Source organism: Eumetopias jubatus, unplaced genomic scaffold, assembly GCF_037043125.1.
Source record: "Eumetopias jubatus isolate StellerSeaLion01/CBP00866 unplaced genomic scaffold, mEumJub1_p1.0 scaffold_10, whole genome shotgun sequence".
Lineage (NCBI taxonomy): Eukaryota > Metazoa > Chordata > Mammalia > Carnivora > Otariidae > Eumetopias > Eumetopias jubatus.
Window position 1 is genome coordinate 82,292,227 of NW_028274816.1, and position 16,814 is coordinate 82,309,040.

Here is a 16,814-nt window from a genome sequence, read left to right on the forward strand (position 1 = left end):
ATGCACATGGCCCCCCCAGCCCTGCAGCCTTTTCGGGGCGTCCTGCAGTGTCACCTCAGGGGCGTGGCGTGCAAGTGGTAATTCCAGGCTATCTCACCCGCCCTGGTCCTATTTTGGTGGGAGAGTAGGGCAGGGGGCCTCCAGGGGCCAGGTACAGCCGCCTGCCTGTGGAGGACAGCAGGACGGAGAGCTCAGTGCCCGCCGTTTGGTGCGCTGACAGGTAAGCAAGTGTGTGGGGGGTATTGTCGTTTTTGCTTGCTCTGATTTGGGGATGAGGGTTCAAGCCGGGTTTTGCTTGGACAAGGTCAGCGACGCCCTGTGCCTTTGTTCAATGTCCCCCCTTGCTGTTGGCCCACCAGCCCGTGGGGAGGGCATGACCCACGCAGCCTTCTGCAGCTACAGGCCTGCCTCGGAGGGCCTGCTGCAGTGTGGCTCTGTGACCCCCCCCCCCGTGACCTTGCCTGTCAGGGTGCAGGGTGGTTCTGAGCGTGGCTTTCTGGGCTACAGAAGGGGCTCCATCATGTCCAGAGTTGGTTGGGAGAGAAGAGTTTTCTTGGAGTCCCTGGCCATCCCAGGCATAGGTGGGAGGGGTTAAGGAGGGCTTCCTCCATGCTGACCCTGCACCCCCTAGCAGCTCTGAGTGGCATCAGGCTTGGGTACTGGGGGGGTGGTGTGCTCCATTCTGGGGGCTTCTGCTCTGACTATGGCTGGGTTTTAGGCATTCACACTAATAGTGTGTCTATGTGTGTCTGAATCTGCTCCCCTGCCAGTAGACCCCCACTTGGATTGAGATTTGCCAGGCTGCCTGCTTGGCATGCCCTTCTGGGGGAGTCCCCTCGGGGGGAGCAGTGCTATCCTCCCGTGAGTTTCAGGTGCCTTTTGACGGTGAAGGCTAAGGAGTGCCTGCCCCAGGTGGGAGCCCCGGTCTGCCGGCCTACCATGATTGACAAAAGAAAACGTCCCAAAAGGCTGGCAAGAGAGTTGCACATGCCCTGGGTCCTTGCTGCCCGGGCCTGCCGGCAGTGGAAGGCACGTGGCCCTTAGATTTGTTACTGTCTCTGTCCCTGGGCTTGGAAAGCCTGGCATCCATGCCCCCGACAACCTCCCCTGTGGGAGAACAGTCTCTCCTGGGGCTTGGAGGAGCGGGCCATGCTCTCTTTAGCCTTCTTGGGATGACAAGGGCTGGCAGAAAGATTCCCCTTTTGGGGTCCCTGGAGAGAGGGCCCCGGGGAATGGCGGGGTTCCCCAGAGAAACAAATCAGAGGGGTCAGAAGCCACCTTAGTGTCCCACGCTGGGCTTGGCAGTTTGGATGGAGAAAGTCCACTTGAAGAGGGAAACGGGTGGCCTGCACCTGCCCCTCTGATGGCCCTACTGGGTCCTTCACGGTCAGGCGTCTTGGCCTTGTGTGCCTTGGGGATGGCCGTGGCCGAGCTGGACTTGGGCACCGGTGACCCCGTCTCAGCTGGCTGTGGATTTTCTGGCATTAGTCGGCACCGGGCTGACTGTCCCCATGTCACTGCGCGGCTGCGGTCCATGGCCTGTGCCGACAGCTGCATCCTGTGGTGGAGACGGGCTGTGGGCTCACCTGGCGCCTGCCGAGGCCACATCTGGTTTCCATTGCTTCCACGAGCCTGTAACAAAACACATGGCCCCCTCAGAACCACATGCCGTTTGTTTTTAGCGCGTTCTCCATTTTTCTCGCCCCTGGCCTCCCCCATAATTGATGGGTTGCCTCGTTGAAGCAGAGCTGGGACCGAGGGGGCCCGCACCGTGTACGCACCCTGTCGGACTTCTGCCCGTCAGCCTGGAGTGGGGTTTTATTGGTCTCTTTGATGTTGCAGAGGCCAGAACGGTGCTGGCTTTCCTTAGAGCCCCAAGCTGGCCCGGGGACAGATGATGGCGGTCCTGCCCTGCTGGGGACACGTGGCCCGGCACTCTTGGAGAGCAGAGCCCAGGATGCGCACTGGTGTGGTGAGCAGTAAGTGTGGAGGAGAGAGGTTGCTGGGCTCTGCAAGGCAATTATCTGTTAAAAAGGCTAATTAGGCCATTTATCTCCTATCTGATAGCGCCCCAGCGGGTCTGGCAGGTCAGGTCGGATTCTGTGACATGTTTGGCTCCCTCCTCTGAATGCAGCCACGTCCCCTCCCAGCGTCCCCCCGCCCCCCGTGTTCTCATCCCCTGGTGCACGCGCCCCCCCCCCACTGCCACCCTGCAGGGGCGCCGCTGCTGCTCTGTGGGGAGAAACACCAAGGGCCGGACGGGGGCTCTGGTGTCAGGCCGGGCAGCAGGCTAAAGGCTGGGGGACAGCACGGCCATGACTGTGGACGCAGGTGGCAGGGGCTGACCACAGGCCCGCGTGGGAGCTCGCCATAGGGCGGGGATCTCTCCCCGGGGACTCAGCCCTGCACGCGGGCAGGAGTGCATGCACTCTCTGAGACAGATGCCGGGGGGTGTGTGAGGGACACCTGGCTCCACGTGCGTCTGCTTGCTCTCCTTGGCTGGGGCAGCCCTCCCGATCCGTGCTGAGAGGGGCTTTCATCGGCCACCATGCTATGGCCCCTGCCCCTGCTGCCCGTGTGTTACTTGTGCCCTCCGGGGTGACTTCGCCAGCCCAGCCACACCGCATCCAGAGGGGCCCCTGGGGCAGGGAGGGCGCTGCCTCCCGTGCGCAGCCCTGAGTGACCCGGACCTGCCCTCGGAGGCCCTCGGGGAGCAGCTTACCCACCTCCGCCCGCTGCCCGTGGGTAGACCTGCCTGCTCTAGGGGACCATGAGAGTGAGGCTCGGGCCACTGTGGCCCCTTGATCGGGACGCTCGGGTCCGAGGAGCCATGGCGACCCCTGCACGCTTGGAAAGATGAGAGAATGCAGAGGTCAAGACTGCCCCTGCCAGCCATGCCAAGAAGAGTGGGTTTCAAAAATCAGCGCTCCCCAACCCACTCTCACAGCCACCTCGAGGGGCGCCGGAAACCGGTCGTCAGGAAGGTCACCTAAACCCAGGGCCTAGCTCTCGGCTCTTCTTGCCTTACGAGTGCGTGGCCCTGGGGTCCTACATGTCTCCTGAATCGGGGTCCCCTCCGAGTGACAGGGACTCCATCTGTGGGCTCAGGTGTGATTGGAGCGGTCCCTTTGTTTTGGTGCTTGCTTTCTGAGGTGATTGCCTTCCACCTTAACTGACCCCTGGGTCCTCAGAGAGAGGCTGGTCGATGCCGGCCACCAGCAACGGTCACCCCCAGCCCAGGTCCTCGAGTGCAGACTTCCTTGGTGCTGTGGGCAGGCCTGCCCTAGAGGTTGTGCCCCCCACACTGCTTCCCCGATTCCAAAGACAGCCCAGAGCGCAGTTTCCGTCCATCAGCCTGTCTCGGGGGGCTCCCAGCCTGAAGCACCATCAGGAGGACAAGCAGGTCCCTTGTCACCATGTGGCGCAGTTCTGAAAGCCAGGCCACCCTGGGCAGTGTGGGGTCTGTCACCGCTCAGCAGAACGAGGCATGGACACGGGATTGTCCCGGGCCTGTCTCGGGTCATCAGTGATTGCTGGGACCCAGTGACGACCCTGAGGGCGACTGAGGTGGCCGTTGACTGCTGGGGACGCCGAGGTGCCCGTCTGCTCGTGGGGCCGTGTGCTGTGTGCGCAAGCGTGGGCCGCTCTTTAGTCACTCGTTCTGGGGGTTTAAGTTTGTCTCGCTGTGCCAGGAGGCGTCGCTGGCTGTCTGCTAGGGAGAGCCCGGCTCCAGCTGAGGGCATGTGGGTCGTTGCCGTGGATAGTGATGCTGGAGGCCAGGGCCAGCGGCTGTGGGGGGGCAGGAGTCCCAAGGCACCTCGGCTTTGTGTGCAGCCGGGTGTCCCTGCAGCAGTGTCCGAGGGCCCTTGCAGCGGACTCCGTGCTGTTCCTCTTCCCCGGCATCTGGCTGCCCGCACGGGGCTCCCCTCAGCCCAGCCCACCAGGCCGCCCCTGCTCTCCCCCTATTTGCCTTGGTCCCTGCTGAGACAGGACCATGCACAGGAGACTTGGTCCCATGATAGCTCGGCAGTTTTCTTTGTTTTCTTGTGTTTTTCCTCCCCCTTCTGGCTGTTTTTTCTTTTTTTTTAAAGATTTTATTTATTTGGGAGAGAGCACACACAAGCAGGGGGAGTGGCAGGGAGAGGGAGAAGCAGGCTCCCCACCGAGCAGGGAGCCCGATGCGGGACTCCATCCCAGGACCTTGGTACCATGACCTGAGCCGAAGGCAGACGCTTAACTGACTGAGCCACCCAGGCATCCCGTCCAACCCTTTTTCTTAACTTTGTGATCCACTGGAGAGACACCTTGATTTAGGGTGATTCTTATTTGAGCACAGGGCCTCTGGGAAGGGGTTAATTGTGTGATGGAGACCAGGACGTCACACCTGCTCGGGTGACGCTCACACACTTACTGTTACCAGCCACTTGGTTCATCTGTAGAGTCCAGAGTCTGCTTCCTGCTGGCTCGCCCCCGCCACCTGGCAGGGCCCCATCCCTGCACCCGTCTGGTGAGGGTGCTGTCCCCAGCTGCTGTCTGGCACCCACGTGAGTGGGGGCACCGCCCCAGGCTCGCAGGTCCAGTCGACCTGGGTAATTTCCTCTCCTTGGGGACCGGCAGGGCCCTGTCCAAACAGGACCACTGTGACCCCCCCCCCCCCCCCCCCCCCGCAGGCTCAGGCCAGCAGCACTGCTGCCCACAGAGGACGTTAGTCTCCCCTTCTCTGGGCAGCTCGTGTCCAGGGGAATAGAAGGTGCTTCTGGCCTCTGGGGTAAAATGACGGTTTTTTAAAGTTTCTTTTCCCAAGATGTTTAGTTTCTGCCACATTTGTCAACTCTTTAATGGAGACGGTTTCCTAACAGGCGGTGGGGGAGGTGCCGCTTCGCAGGCTCTAGGTGTGGCTCTCGTCTGGCCGCCGGCGGTAAGGTGCCTACAGAGTCACAGGTCGCTTTTCCCCCAGCATTCTCCTCGAGCACCTCTCAGCGCCACCCCCATCCCGGCTTGTAGCAGGGGGTTGAGTTGTGGCAGGTGGTTGTCCTGGAGAAGGGGGAACCCTGGGCAGATGCGGCCCTGCTGCCGCCCCCATCCTTCTGCAAACTGCGGGTTCGTGCCGCCATCTGGTGGTGACGGCCAGTATTGCGTGGAGCCTGGCTCCTCTGCGCCCAGTTAGGCGTAAATTGCATTTTGACATATTTTTGTTATGAATACACATGAAAAATGACAGTTTTTGGTGCTACTTAGCTGCTAATGGTTGAACAGGAAAAAAAATAACTGCTTAGGCTCTGCTATTCGACTAGGAAATGTGATTACAATCTAGGGAAAACCCCCCAGTCCCTGTGCTGACGGGCGGTGTAGCCATGTGGAAACACTGCTCAATTAGCTGTGTCGTGCTTGCAGGCCAGAATCCAATTGTGGACGTGGCCGAGGACGGCCGAGACAAGCCGAAGCTGCCACATGAGAAAGATGACATGGAGCAGGCCCAGATTAAGGGCCCCGTGGACGTGCCCCAGAGGGAAGGCGCCAAAGAGAAAGAGGAGGCACAGCTGGACCGGCCCGGCCAAGGTGGGGTGGTGCGGCGGGAGGGCCGGGGAGGGGCCTGCCTAGGTTCTGGTCCTTGCTGCCGCCTTCCTTCTGTGGCTCAGATGCACGTTCTCCCGCCGGCCCCCACCAGCTGGCTTGCAGCTGCCCCTTTTGTAGTTCTCTAGCAGTAGCCTCCGTGCTCAGGCAAAAGTCCAATCTGTGAGACGTGGCACTTGCCAGCCTGGGTCACGCCGCTGGGCACTGCGACTCCGTTCTTACTCCTGGGAAGGAGGGCCAGGCCACCCTCTCCTGCCTGCTCCCTGACTCGTCTGTCTCCTTCCAGGTATGGCAGTACCTATGGGCGAGGCCCACCGCCACGAGCCCCCTGTCCCTCATGACAAGGTGGTGGTGGACGAAGGTCAAGACCAAGAAGAGTCAGAGGAGAATGAACATCCGTCCAAGCATGTGGATGAAAAGGCTCTGGTGGGCAAGGCTCAGATGGCACCGCCTCTGCCAGATTCAGAAAGAGAGAGACCCAGACAGGACCAGGTCTTGGAGGCAGCAGGTGGTCTCCCTGAAGATCCCCAGAAGGTTCCAGAAGAAAATGGTCAGCCAGCCATTGAGCCCATGAAGGAGGACCAGGGGCTAGGTGACAGGGGTCTGCAGCCAGGACCCCAGGCAGTGCCCCCCGAGGGGCAGGACGCCCCGGCAGCTGGTGCAGGGGAGAGAGCAGGTGGGGTCCCAATGCCGGGCTGGGCCACAGGGGCCGTGGGCAAGTGGGCAGAGAAGAGTGAGCCCGGTGGGTGTCAGCTGTGCCTGTCCTGACAAACTCCTCCCCGTGAGACGTTCCTCCGCTGGGGGGCCCGGGAGAGGTCGGGAGGGGCAGTGAGGATTGATTACCCCTCCTTCTGCCCCCGTTCCCCTTCGGCTCCCAAGATCAGCACGTGACAGCGTGAGAGCCGCGGCCCCGTCCGCAGCTGCTGGGGAAGCCGGGCGCCCGGTGATGAGACACTTCCGTGGTATCTGTCACACAGTCACTGGCTGGACTGCTAAGTGTCAGGTGCCGCGCTGTTCCTGTGCGTCTGGGCACTCGCGGGGGACGCACGGGGAGCGCTTGACAGGTACCACGTTGTTAAGTGCCGCCTCGGCGCTGGTTAGGATGGTTCTCACATGTTAATTGGTGCAGGTAGTTAGCGCTGGCTCGCTGCCATGAGCCCGTGAGATTGTTAAATATGTTTTTATTACTTCCCTGGTAATCATCAGGTTGGATATAAACTGCTGACGGGGGCGACGAGGAGGCTAGTTTTAGGAAGGCTCTTCCGCCCTCTGCCCCCGCCTCCCCCCCCCCCCCCGCCTCCCCCGCTCCCGGAGTTCTTTGCGAACCTCTTGAATCTGTGTGTGTGCAGGTGGGAAGGCTCCCCTCCTGGTGAAGCCGGCCCCCGAGGTCGAGGTCGGGCCGCAGGTGGAGCCGCGAGAGCAGAGGAATGCGGAGGGCCGGGGCGGAGCCCACACTGGCAGCAAGCTAGAGGGTAAGGCCTTCGCTTTCTTGCTGCATCGTCCCTGGGGCCCGGAGCCATCTGCCCGTTCCTTCCAGACCCACAGCGATGACAGGGAAGGAGCCCCCCTGCCTCTGGGCTTCCCCCCCAGGCAGCTTTCTCTGTTGTCCTGTCACGTGGTTCTCCGTTCGTGTCTCTGACGCTCTCAGGGCAGCCATGTCACTGTTCCTCACACGAGTGCTGTTCAGCCCCTCCAGGCTGGGGGGCTTCGTGCCCCCAGACACTGCTGCTTTTCAGGAGGTGCCTTCCCAGCAGCCCAGGCGGGAGGGCAGGTGGCTGTTGCTGCCCACCTCAGCTCAGCCCCTGGGGGAACGTTTGTCCCATCGGCAGTGAAGACCCAGCACCTGTCCCGAAACCAGCGGTTAATCCTCCTTCAGACCTTCATGCCTGTTTTGGGGTGACCCCCTCCTCGTGGCCAAAGTCTCCCTGTCAGGCGCTGCCTCTGTAGTGCGGGTGGTGACAGCTTTCCTGGCTGGTGATCGCCTCATTTCATCGGTGACCCAGGGGCCCCTGCACACCTGTCCCCCGTTAGAACCCCTCTCCACCCCATCCCTACCCGCTGGCATTGCCGGGTCTGTCCGTAGAGCGGCCCCGGGGTCCGGGCATGCAGATCTCGGTGGAGCAGCCCTGGAGGCCGCTGCGAGAGGCACATGCCCTGCGGCACCCCCCAGCTGCCTCCCAGCGGGTCCTGCAGGGACAGCCCACCTGCAGCACTGGGCTTGGGGCTGCCCACTGAGCCCGTGGGCAGCCAGAGGCCCGAGCCAGGAGGCCCTGGAAGTTTTCTGGAATTTGGGGGCTGTTCCAGGGGCTTCGTGTGTGGTGTTTCCTGTCTCGTCTGTCTCTCTGCGTTCACTGATTCCAGCACTTATACTCTGTTACCTAAACCTATTTGACTCTTTCGATTTTTTTCTTTCTGAAAAGACAATTTTCACGGTTTTCTACTCTGCCTTTCTTCCGTACGCTTCTCAATGGGATGAGCAGCTGAAATCAAAAAAATAGTAGCAGGTATGGCTCCAGAGGAGCGTGCTCCCCTAGAAGGCCTGCTTGGGGGGTCTAAGGTGCGAGAACAGAGAAGGTGCAGGCCTGCCGTCCACATGGCCTCGCCTGGAGCCACCCACATAGCCTGCCCCCTGGGCTTGGCTCCAGCCCCTCAGTTGGGGTCCCCCTTTCCACAAATGCCCTGGTCCTGGGGGACGGTGGGTGCTGTCTCTGCGCTGGCTGCTTCAGGCCTCCCCTAGAGGATGGGGGCCCACGTGGGACTTCTGCCATGTGCATGGCCCAGTATTCATGTGCTCTGCATGTGTGTTAACATCCCATCTGTGGCCCTGGTGGGCCGGGCTCTGCCCGTGGGCACAGCTTGTCACCACTCTGGTCCACATCTGCCCCCTGTGTCGCTTCTGGCTGGACATGACGTGACCCCACTTCCCCTCCTCCTCCAGCATTGGTCTCGGGCTGAGCCCCCAAGGGGCCAGGCAGGCTGGGGCCCGCTCGTCCAGCACCTGCTCCGGGGACAGGCAGTTTTGGCAGCTCGTGGGGCTGTCCTTGTACTGTTGACCGTTACGTGGCCATGAGCCATGGGTACCCAGGGTGAGAGTGAGCCTCATGGCTGAGGTGGCTGCTCCGGAGCCCTGGGGGGACGGTGCAGTATACTTCCCTCATACGGAGCCCGGTCTGGTCCACAGGATGTGGCCTTTCTCAGGCAGGCATCTTTGTGACCTTAGGGTGTCTGGATGAGAGCCGGGTGGGGAGCAGGGACTGCTGCACAGGGGCCTGTCCTCCTTGCTGTCTGGCTCAGCATATTCTTCACGGGCTTCTGGGTGGGGAGGGGCAGCGAGGCCAACCCCGTGCTACCGTGGCCGGTCACGGGTCACCATTGGGGAGGACGGGCCAGCACGTCTGTGTGTGCCCAGCATGTGGGGCCTCGCCAGGGTGTGTGCTGTCACCACTCCCAGAACATCCTTCCTTCTGAATGTGCCCACCCACCAGCCTTAACCACGCACGTCATCTTTCATAGCTTCCTGTTTAAAGACCTGCGTGTTCTAGCAGTCACAGAAGCCGTGGCTGCTCGCGGGAAGTAACTGACCCGGTGCTGAGGCGTTTGTAGTGAAAGGCGAGCTCCCCGTGCTCCCATAGGTGGCCGCTGCCAGCTCTGGGCACTCAGACTCGGGGCCTCTTCCTGGGTCTGGGGTGGGGGTGCGGAGAGAGCAGAGCGGGCCCCTGACACACACCTGCTGCGCTGCCCCCCCGCCCCGTGCCAGCCCGTGGCCAGTCTCTTGGGCAGTGGTCAGGAGCAGTGTCAGGACCCTCGGGTGTCAGCAGCTGGCCTCTGCCTCCCTGAGGCCCAGTTCTGGTCTCTGCTGGAGAGGAAAGCAGTTGTGTTTGTTCCTTAAATTCTCACCACAGAGGAAGCTTTCTCGGAGTGCAGGGATTCTGTTTTTAGGGTAGTTTGTAGCTTACACCACCCAGTCCGGGACACCGCCGCCATTCCCATGGTGGCCCAGACCTCCCCTGTGGCTTCTCTCAGCATTTCTTCCTAGCGGGCCTCCGTCTGAGCAGCTGGGCCCCCGCTGGGCGTGTCTACACCACAGGCCCACATGAGCCAGTGCCAGCGAAGTGTGTCCCGGGGAGGGTCCCCACAGGCGACCTGGTGCTGTCACCGCGTGTCACACCACCCTCCGCCCAGCCCAGCGCCTGTGTGGACGGGGCAGGCTCTGACTGTGTTTTCCCCACGCCAGAAGCCGGCCGGGCGGAGATGCTGGACCACGCGGTCCTGTTGCAGGTGATCAAAGAGCAGCAGGTGCAGCAGAAGCGGCTCCTGGACCAGCAGGAGAAGCTGCTCGCGGTGATTGAGGAGCAGCACAAGGAGATCCACCAGCAGAGGCAGGACAGTGAGGAGGGCAAGTCGGGGCCAGGTTGGGGAAGGGGGGCGTCACTGAATGCGTGCCTGCCTGCCGTGTCTCCTGGTGACCCCGTGTGGCTGGATCTGTGGCTCCGGGGCCTGGAGTCCTGCTGGGCAAAGTTTTGATTCGTGTTCAGTTGCTGGCAAGCTCACCTTTCTAGTCTCTGTGTTGATAGCTTCAGTTCATTTCTGTGGCTAACCTGGTGATTTACTTCATTTGTAGCTGAAGTGCAGCCAGAGCCTGGGGTGGCCGTGCCCAGAGGTAAGGAGCAGGAGGCCCACGATGGGGAGACAGTGGAGCATCGCCCCCAGCAGCCTTTGGAACCTGCACTCAGAGCTCCCGGGCGGCCCCCCGCTCTGCCCCAGGGACATGGCCAGCGTGCCGTGGAGGAGCCCGAGGGGGCTGCGGGCGGAGCTCCAGCCGGTCCTCCTGGCGCCGCCGACCCGGAGCCCCGGGCGGCCCGGGCTGAGCCGAGGGAAGGCTGGCAGGGCGCGGTGCCCCCAGCTGCCGCTGGCCTGCCGGAGCAAGTACCTGTGCCCGGCCTTGCCGAGGGGCCCAGGAGCCCAGAGAAGCTTGTTATCGGTGAACTCCCCGAGCAGGGTCAGGATGCTTTTGGCAGAAGCTCCCATGAAAGGAAGAAATCCCGAAAAGAGGTGGCCACCGGTGCCAACGTTCAGGAGGCAGATGTGCCGGGGGCGAGGGAGGTTGGGGACCCTCACGTGAGGTCCCAGCCAGTGAGCCGAGACCGGGGAACTGCAGGCCTGTCCAGCAGGTTGGGAGGAGCCGCCCCTGGGGCCCAGGTGGAGATTCATCAGCTGGAACACCGGGCCGTTTCTGCTGGGGGTCAGGGTGGGCAGCAGGGTGGTCACCTGGAGGCCAGAAAGGAGGCCATCGGCGAGGACCATGTGCCTGCTCTGGGGGAGGATGCTGCCGTCCAAGAGCCGGAACGGAGGCAGGACCCTGATCTGGGGCCCAAACCAGCCATCCCTGGGGCTCAGAAGCAAGACCACGCCAAATCCAACCGAGAACTCAAAGTCCAGGCCGGTTCTGACCTTAGGAGGAGACGGCGGGATGTGGCTCCTGGGGCAGCGGGGGACCCGGCCCCAAGGGACGGGGTCATCATCAGCTTTAACCCTCTCCCGGATGTGCAGGTCAATGACCTCCGCAGCGCGCTGGAGACCCAGCTCCACCAGGCTGCGGGGGGCGCGTTGAGGGTGGTCCATGGCCGCCAGGTGAAGCAGCTGGCCGGGGCCCCGGAGGAGCCCTGAGCAGCCCCTAGTGGCCACAGTCCTCCTGGCGGCGGGTCTCAGCCAGCCACGCCGGGGCCACGTGGGCGTGGAGTTAGAGGTCACGCCGTGGCTGGGGGTCTGAAAGGCCTCTCACCAGGGCCTCGCTGTCCAGATGGCCTGTGCCTTCTCCATCCCGCGTCTTAAACCTGTCCGAGTGACTGAGCTCACCAGGACTCAGACGAGGCAGCGTCCGGTTGGGCCTCGGGAGCGGCGGCCACGGAGTGTGGCCCCGATGCTGACGCTGGCTGCCGTGAGAGCCCACCGCGTGCCGGACTCCTGCTTGCTCTAAATGGTCGTCGTGACTGTGATGTTTCAGGCATCGTGGAGAATCGTGATGAACTCTGCCTCCACGCGGCTGCTCAGTGGACGTGGCTGCTCGGTGGACGCGGCTTGGTGTCTGTGGGGCCGGGGCTATGGGCGTCTCGGGGGTCAGAAAGCTGCCTGAGTGCGTGCTCGCCTCTGCCCTTGTCACAGTTCCTGTGCTCTCTGCGCTCCCTCCGCTTTCCCAAACTATAAAGTTATTTTACAAATAAGCGTCACGATGTCTGGTCCATGCAGCTAGCGTGGCGCCATGCCGGCCATCGTGAAAGGACATCTGCTGACCAGACCTCGCAGTGGTGTGGAAGCCCGACGCAGTGCGGCCCCAGAAAGACCCCATGAGCGGCCGGGTGGCGTTTGCGGTGTTCCTGTTTTCAGGGAGCAGGAGAGCCGATGGTCACTCCCTGGTGCCCAAGGCCAGTGGGCAGGTGTGACCATGCTGGGCTGTCCATGTGTAAGGTGCAGCGCCAGCCCTGCCCAGCGCCCCAAGGGCGGGTGTGCTCTGGACCCTGCTGCCAGGGGCCCCGGGTGCGGCTGCTGGTGGGCCGCTGGCCAGAGGTGCCTGGGCACGTGAAGGACCACAGCTGCATGGCAGCTCCAGCTGCGGCTTCTGGCCTTGACTTCCCCTGGGCCTTCGAAATGACATTTATTGTAGTTCCGGCATTCTTGGACAGCCTGACGACTAGAAATGAGTCATACAAGGCTGAGCCAGTTCCTCCTGACCCAGGGGCTGGCGCTGGGGGGTTACGAGTGGGCAGGGCACTGGTCCTGCAGCGGCAAGCCCCCGAGGAAGGGGGGTGGGGCCTGGGGTGCTTCCTGCGCTCAAGTAAGAACAATTCCAGACAAATCATGCTCAGTGGGAAAACGCCTTCTGGATGTTTCCCTAAGATCGGAATTCCATTTGTAAATACGTTTTTAGAGTGGGATTCTATTCCTGGATGTCATTTACCTGGATGTCTTCCCTTGACCCGAGCTTCTTGTCTTCCGGAGGTCAGGCCATCCTCCTGCAATCTGCAAGGTCACGTGCTTCTCACAGTGGAGGACCCAGCCCCGGCTCCCCAAGACCCTTGGGGTCCTTGTCCCAGTTCCCTCTCCCGGCCTCCCCAGCCCGCAGCCCCTCAGGGAAGAACCCGAGACCTCTGTGTGAGGTCAGCTTGCCAGAACCACAGGGAGCTGGAGGGGCTGGGGGCCATTGTTTGCTTTCTGACCAGACTGCCGGCGCCAAGACGGCAGGTGCAGTGAGCGGTCCAAGTGGAGCAGCAGCAAGTACGGCCATCAGTGGGCGGCTGGCGTAGGATCTTGTTGGCGAGGGCACCCGTTCTAGGGCAGGGCTGGCAAGCCCAGATAGGAGCAGGTAGGAGTGAGGATGGAAACCCGGTGGAGCCAGGCCCTCAGGGATCAGATGCTGCCTGAGGACTAAGGTGACAGTACAGGGCACACAAGAGTGGTGTGCGATGATGCAGCTGCAGGAATGGCTGCATTCAGACACCCATTTGGTGGCATTTCCCTCAATAAACGTGGTCTTGAAGATGGCGTGAGTCTGGGGAAGCCAGAGAGCAAGGACAAAGGCCAAGGAACTTGGAAGGGAGTTTGGTGTGTGGCCCGAGGGAGGGACACAGGCTGGTGAAGTTGGGAGACATGGAGGCAGGAGGGCACCTGGTGGGGGTTGGTTCTGGAGGAGCCTGGAGCCATCGTACCCAGCAGAGACCTGCGAGCGTCCCGTAAGAGGCTGCCAAAGGTCAGAGTGGAAAGTGTGAGGGTCTGGAGAAGCCCACCCTGGAGGCTGGGTGAGGGAGGAGCACGGAGGTGAGGAGTGCTCGGCTCCCAGGCCCGCCCCTTCCTGCTCCGGCCCTTGTGTGTGGGATCAGGGTGCAGACCACCCCCATCAGTGTGGATGCTGGACCAGGAGCCCAAGGGCAGGGTGACCTCCATGTTTCTGGGCGGGGCTCCTGGAGTACAGTCCCCAGGCGTCCAGCAGGCGGCGCTCAGGACGTCTAGAATCCTTGGGCCCCGCGTGTTGGGTATGTGTATGTATGCGTGTGTGTGCAAAAATGCCGCATCCGATTTCCTTCTCAGGTCGAAGGGATTCGGGTGGGGTACAGGGAAAGTCAGGAGGGCCTGGGCTCTGACCCGAGGGGGCTGCAGAGGGGCAAGTGCCCCACACGGTGTCACTGATGCTGGGCTCCTAAGCCAGACCCTCCCTTGGCTGGCTGGAGCCTCTAAAAGGGCAGCCCCCTCTTTTGCCTCCAAGTCCAGGAAAACCACTTGAGTTGGTTTCCCTACCCGTGGCTCTTTTGCTCATGGCACAGTTGTATTTTTATTTTCTGGTACGTCCTGTAAACGAGTAGCTACGTCTGCTGGCTCTGTTAGGTTCAGATAAGGTATTGTTTGTTTTTAAAGATTTTATTTATTTGAGAGAGAATGAGAGACAGAGCATGAGAGGGAAGAGGGTCAGAGGGAGAAGCAGACTCTCTGCTGAGCAGGGAGCCCCATGCGGGACTCGATCCCTGGACTCCAGGATCATGACCTGAGCCGAAGGCGGTCGCCCAACCAACTGAGCCACCCAGGCGCCCCAGATAAGGTATTTTGAATAAAAATTCCTTAAAAAGTGAGAACACTGAGCAGTGTGTTCCCACGGCCCAGGTACACTCCTCTGCGTACAACAGAACAGAGCTCTTGTGTGGTCTGCCACGGTCTTTATTGTTGCTTCATTGTGTCTCACTCTAACCCAAATCCTCAGGCACACGACGTAGGAAAACCAACTCGCCCTCTGCCTGCAACTCGCCCTGATGCACCCGCAGTCCTTTCAGTTCTACAGGCTTCAGACGTTTTTGACGCTTGCCCTTTGGGGCCGTCAGCACCAGGCGTCTGGCTCTGCTCCCTGGGGCAGTAAACAGAAGTGCATTGCTGGCTCATCCATCCTAAAGGCTTCCCCTCAGGGTCTTCTTGGCCTGGAAGATAAAGGATTTGGTGTGAAGAGGTTAGTTAGATGACACTGCAGAGCAAGAAAAACCCCCCCACGAAATGCTCTCTGACGGCAAATACCTTACGGAGAACCTGGCCCTGGATGCCGGCGGCATGGATGCGCGGCAGGGGGCGTGGCCGCTCGGAGCTGCCACAGGCCAGGGGGCTCTACCTGCTCCGTGGCAGTGTGCCCCCAAAGCCACGCCCCCCCCGGACCAGGCACTGTGCAGACAAACCCCCAGCACACCGCGCTCCGTGCTCGTGAGGCAGCAGGAGCTTCTTACAGAGAACGCTGCGGCAAAGCACTGAACACCTGCCCGGAGACAGGGCTCCTGGGACGGAGCTGGACGGGAGCCCATTGCCCTTTCTGCCTCCTCACGTGGCTCCCCACCAAGTGCTGTGGACTACAGCAGAATGGGAAAAACGTGCTCCCGTGTCTGTCCTTGTGGTGAGAACCACCTGAGCACCCGGTCCCCGGGCCCACAGTTAAGTCATCTTCCGTGACCATAGCACGCGGAACAGCTCCTGAGCGTGGAGCCCACACCGCGGGGACATCCTTATGTAATCACTGCAAAGGCAAGTAAAAATGCCTGTAACAGAGTAACTCCTAACCACAAAAGGTGGTATGGAGAGACCTGTAACTAACGTGTCAATTCTTCCAAGCAGTAACCCCTCCTCCTCTGGCTGTACAACAAGGAAGCTGCCGAGAGGACAGGTGCGGACCTGGAAAAACAGCCCACGTCAGATCTAAGGCTGGTGACGGGGGCTGACTCGGGGTGGGGGCGGGACGAGGCCTGAGTGTCCGCTGTCATCATCAGGAGGAGGCGGAGGAGATGTCTGAGCCCTCGGGCTTCGAAGGGAGCGTGTGCACTGTCCTCTCCCTGGAGAAGCGGCTAAGCCACAGCTAACCCCTCTGCTCAGGACGATCTCGGAAGGTCAGGAAATGGCCTCAGGCTCCGTGATTTCTGCCGAGCTCACCCAGCTGCCCAGTCTGCGGTCTGGTTCTCTGCAGCAGCAGCTCCGGGGGACACAGCTGATCACGGACCAACCCAGACCCACGGGATGGGGCACCAGCCCAGGACCGCATCGCAGGCAGCCCCCTGCTCACGCTGTCTGGGCCTCCCACCTAGGTTTGGAAAGCCTGCATCTCCACCAACCCTCCTTGCTCCACACCCTTTGTGAAAACGCCTAAACACAACTCTTCCCTTCGAGGCTGGCGATCTTCACGCCTTCCACGGGCTTAGCATCCGATCCAGCAGGAATCAGAAGACGCCTCCGAGGCAGAAGGGACGCGCTGTTTAGCGGTGAGAGTCCAAAACCAAGAGAACCGGCCCACCGTTCCCACCACGGCCCACGTCGGGGCCGGTGAGGACCGACAGGCCCAGGACAGTGACCTGCTGCTTCCCCCCGCCCCTCGGGGCAGTCGGGGTGCCCCTCAGTGCGCGCTGGCTGGCCCGGGGTTGTCACCGCGCGCACAGCACACCCGTGGGGCCCTGGTCACCCGGGAAGCTAAGACCGCCGGTGCCGAGGCGCCCGGGGTTCGTCCGACGCCACGGCCACGGCCACGGCCCCCCACGGAGTTACCGGCGCTTCCGCGCGCCCGCCGCCGCCGCCGCCCGCATCCTCGCGCTGGGGCTGGCGTTCCCCTCCCCGGACACGCGCGCGCACACGAGCGCCGCGGCCGCGGCCGCAGCAGGCCCCCGGCACCGAACGCACGGCAGAAGGGCAGGCGGGCTGGCAAGGGAGAGGCCCCGGGCGGCGCCCACCTACCGCGGCGGCGAAGCAGCTCCGCAGGGCCTCGAACTCCTGCGCACAGAGGTCCTTCACCAGGCGGCCGCCGGGGGCCGTGGACGCCCGCACGCACCTGCCGTAGGCCGCGGCCTGGGGGCGGGGGCACACGGGCGAGGATCGCAGCGGCCCCCGCCCCGCCCCGCCCCGCCGGTCACCGCCCCGCCGCCCGCGCGGGCCCTTCCTGTCCCGTGGGCAGCGCCCCGCCCGGCGGCTCCTCACCTCTGCCCCACAGGCCGCTAGGCTCTCGGGGAAGGCGCGGAGGCGACCTCGCACGCGCCCCCACACCGCTCCGTTCCCCGACATCAGCAGCTCCTCCTGTCACCCATCGGCGCCGCCATCTTAGGTCCGTCCTCTGCCGGCGCCCAGGGGCTCGATAGGCGCGCCTTCCGCCCGCCGCTTTCCCTGCACTTCCTGATTGGCCAGTCTTCAGCAGCACCCCCCCCAGCACCCGCCCCTCTTCCGGGTCGTCGGCGCCGGGG

The 16,814-nt window shown here is 62.4% G+C and overlaps 2 protein-coding genes across 3 annotated transcripts in view; one reads left to right on the forward strand and one right to left on the reverse strand.

Annotated features, from left to right (window-relative positions):
- The window catches only part of SLC38A10 (solute carrier family 38 member 10), a 39,130-nt gene extending 27,335 nt beyond the window's left edge, over nt 1-11,795 (forward strand). For both annotated transcript variants that reach the window (XM_028112463.2, XM_028112464.2), the window contains exons 12-16: nt 5,395-5,559; nt 5,861-6,250; nt 6,924-7,046; nt 9,809-9,970; nt 10,196-11,795. In XM_028112463.2, coding sequence (XP_027968264.2) covers nt 5,395-5,559; nt 5,861-6,250; nt 6,924-7,046; nt 9,809-9,970; nt 10,196-11,241 — 1,886 coding nt within the window. In that variant the 3' untranslated portion in view covers nt 11,242-11,795. The remainder of the gene's footprint in view (nt 1-5,394; nt 5,560-5,860; nt 6,251-6,923; nt 7,047-9,808; nt 9,971-10,195) is intronic.
- Nucleotides 11,796-14,256: 2,461 nt separating this feature from the next.
- On the reverse strand, nt 14,257-16,720 carry NDUFAF8 (NADH:ubiquinone oxidoreductase complex assembly factor 8). The gene is made up of 3 exons (XM_028112296.2): nt 16,555-16,720; nt 16,315-16,425; nt 14,257-14,531 (listed from the first exon to the last, which is right to left on the reverse strand). Exons 1-3 carry the CDS (start codon nt 16,636-16,638, stop codon nt 14,502-14,504), a joined length of 225 nt encoding a protein of 74 aa, XP_027968097.1. The 5' UTR covers nt 16,639-16,720; the 3' UTR covers nt 14,257-14,501.
- Between the last annotated feature and the right edge of the window lie 94 nt (nt 16,721-16,814).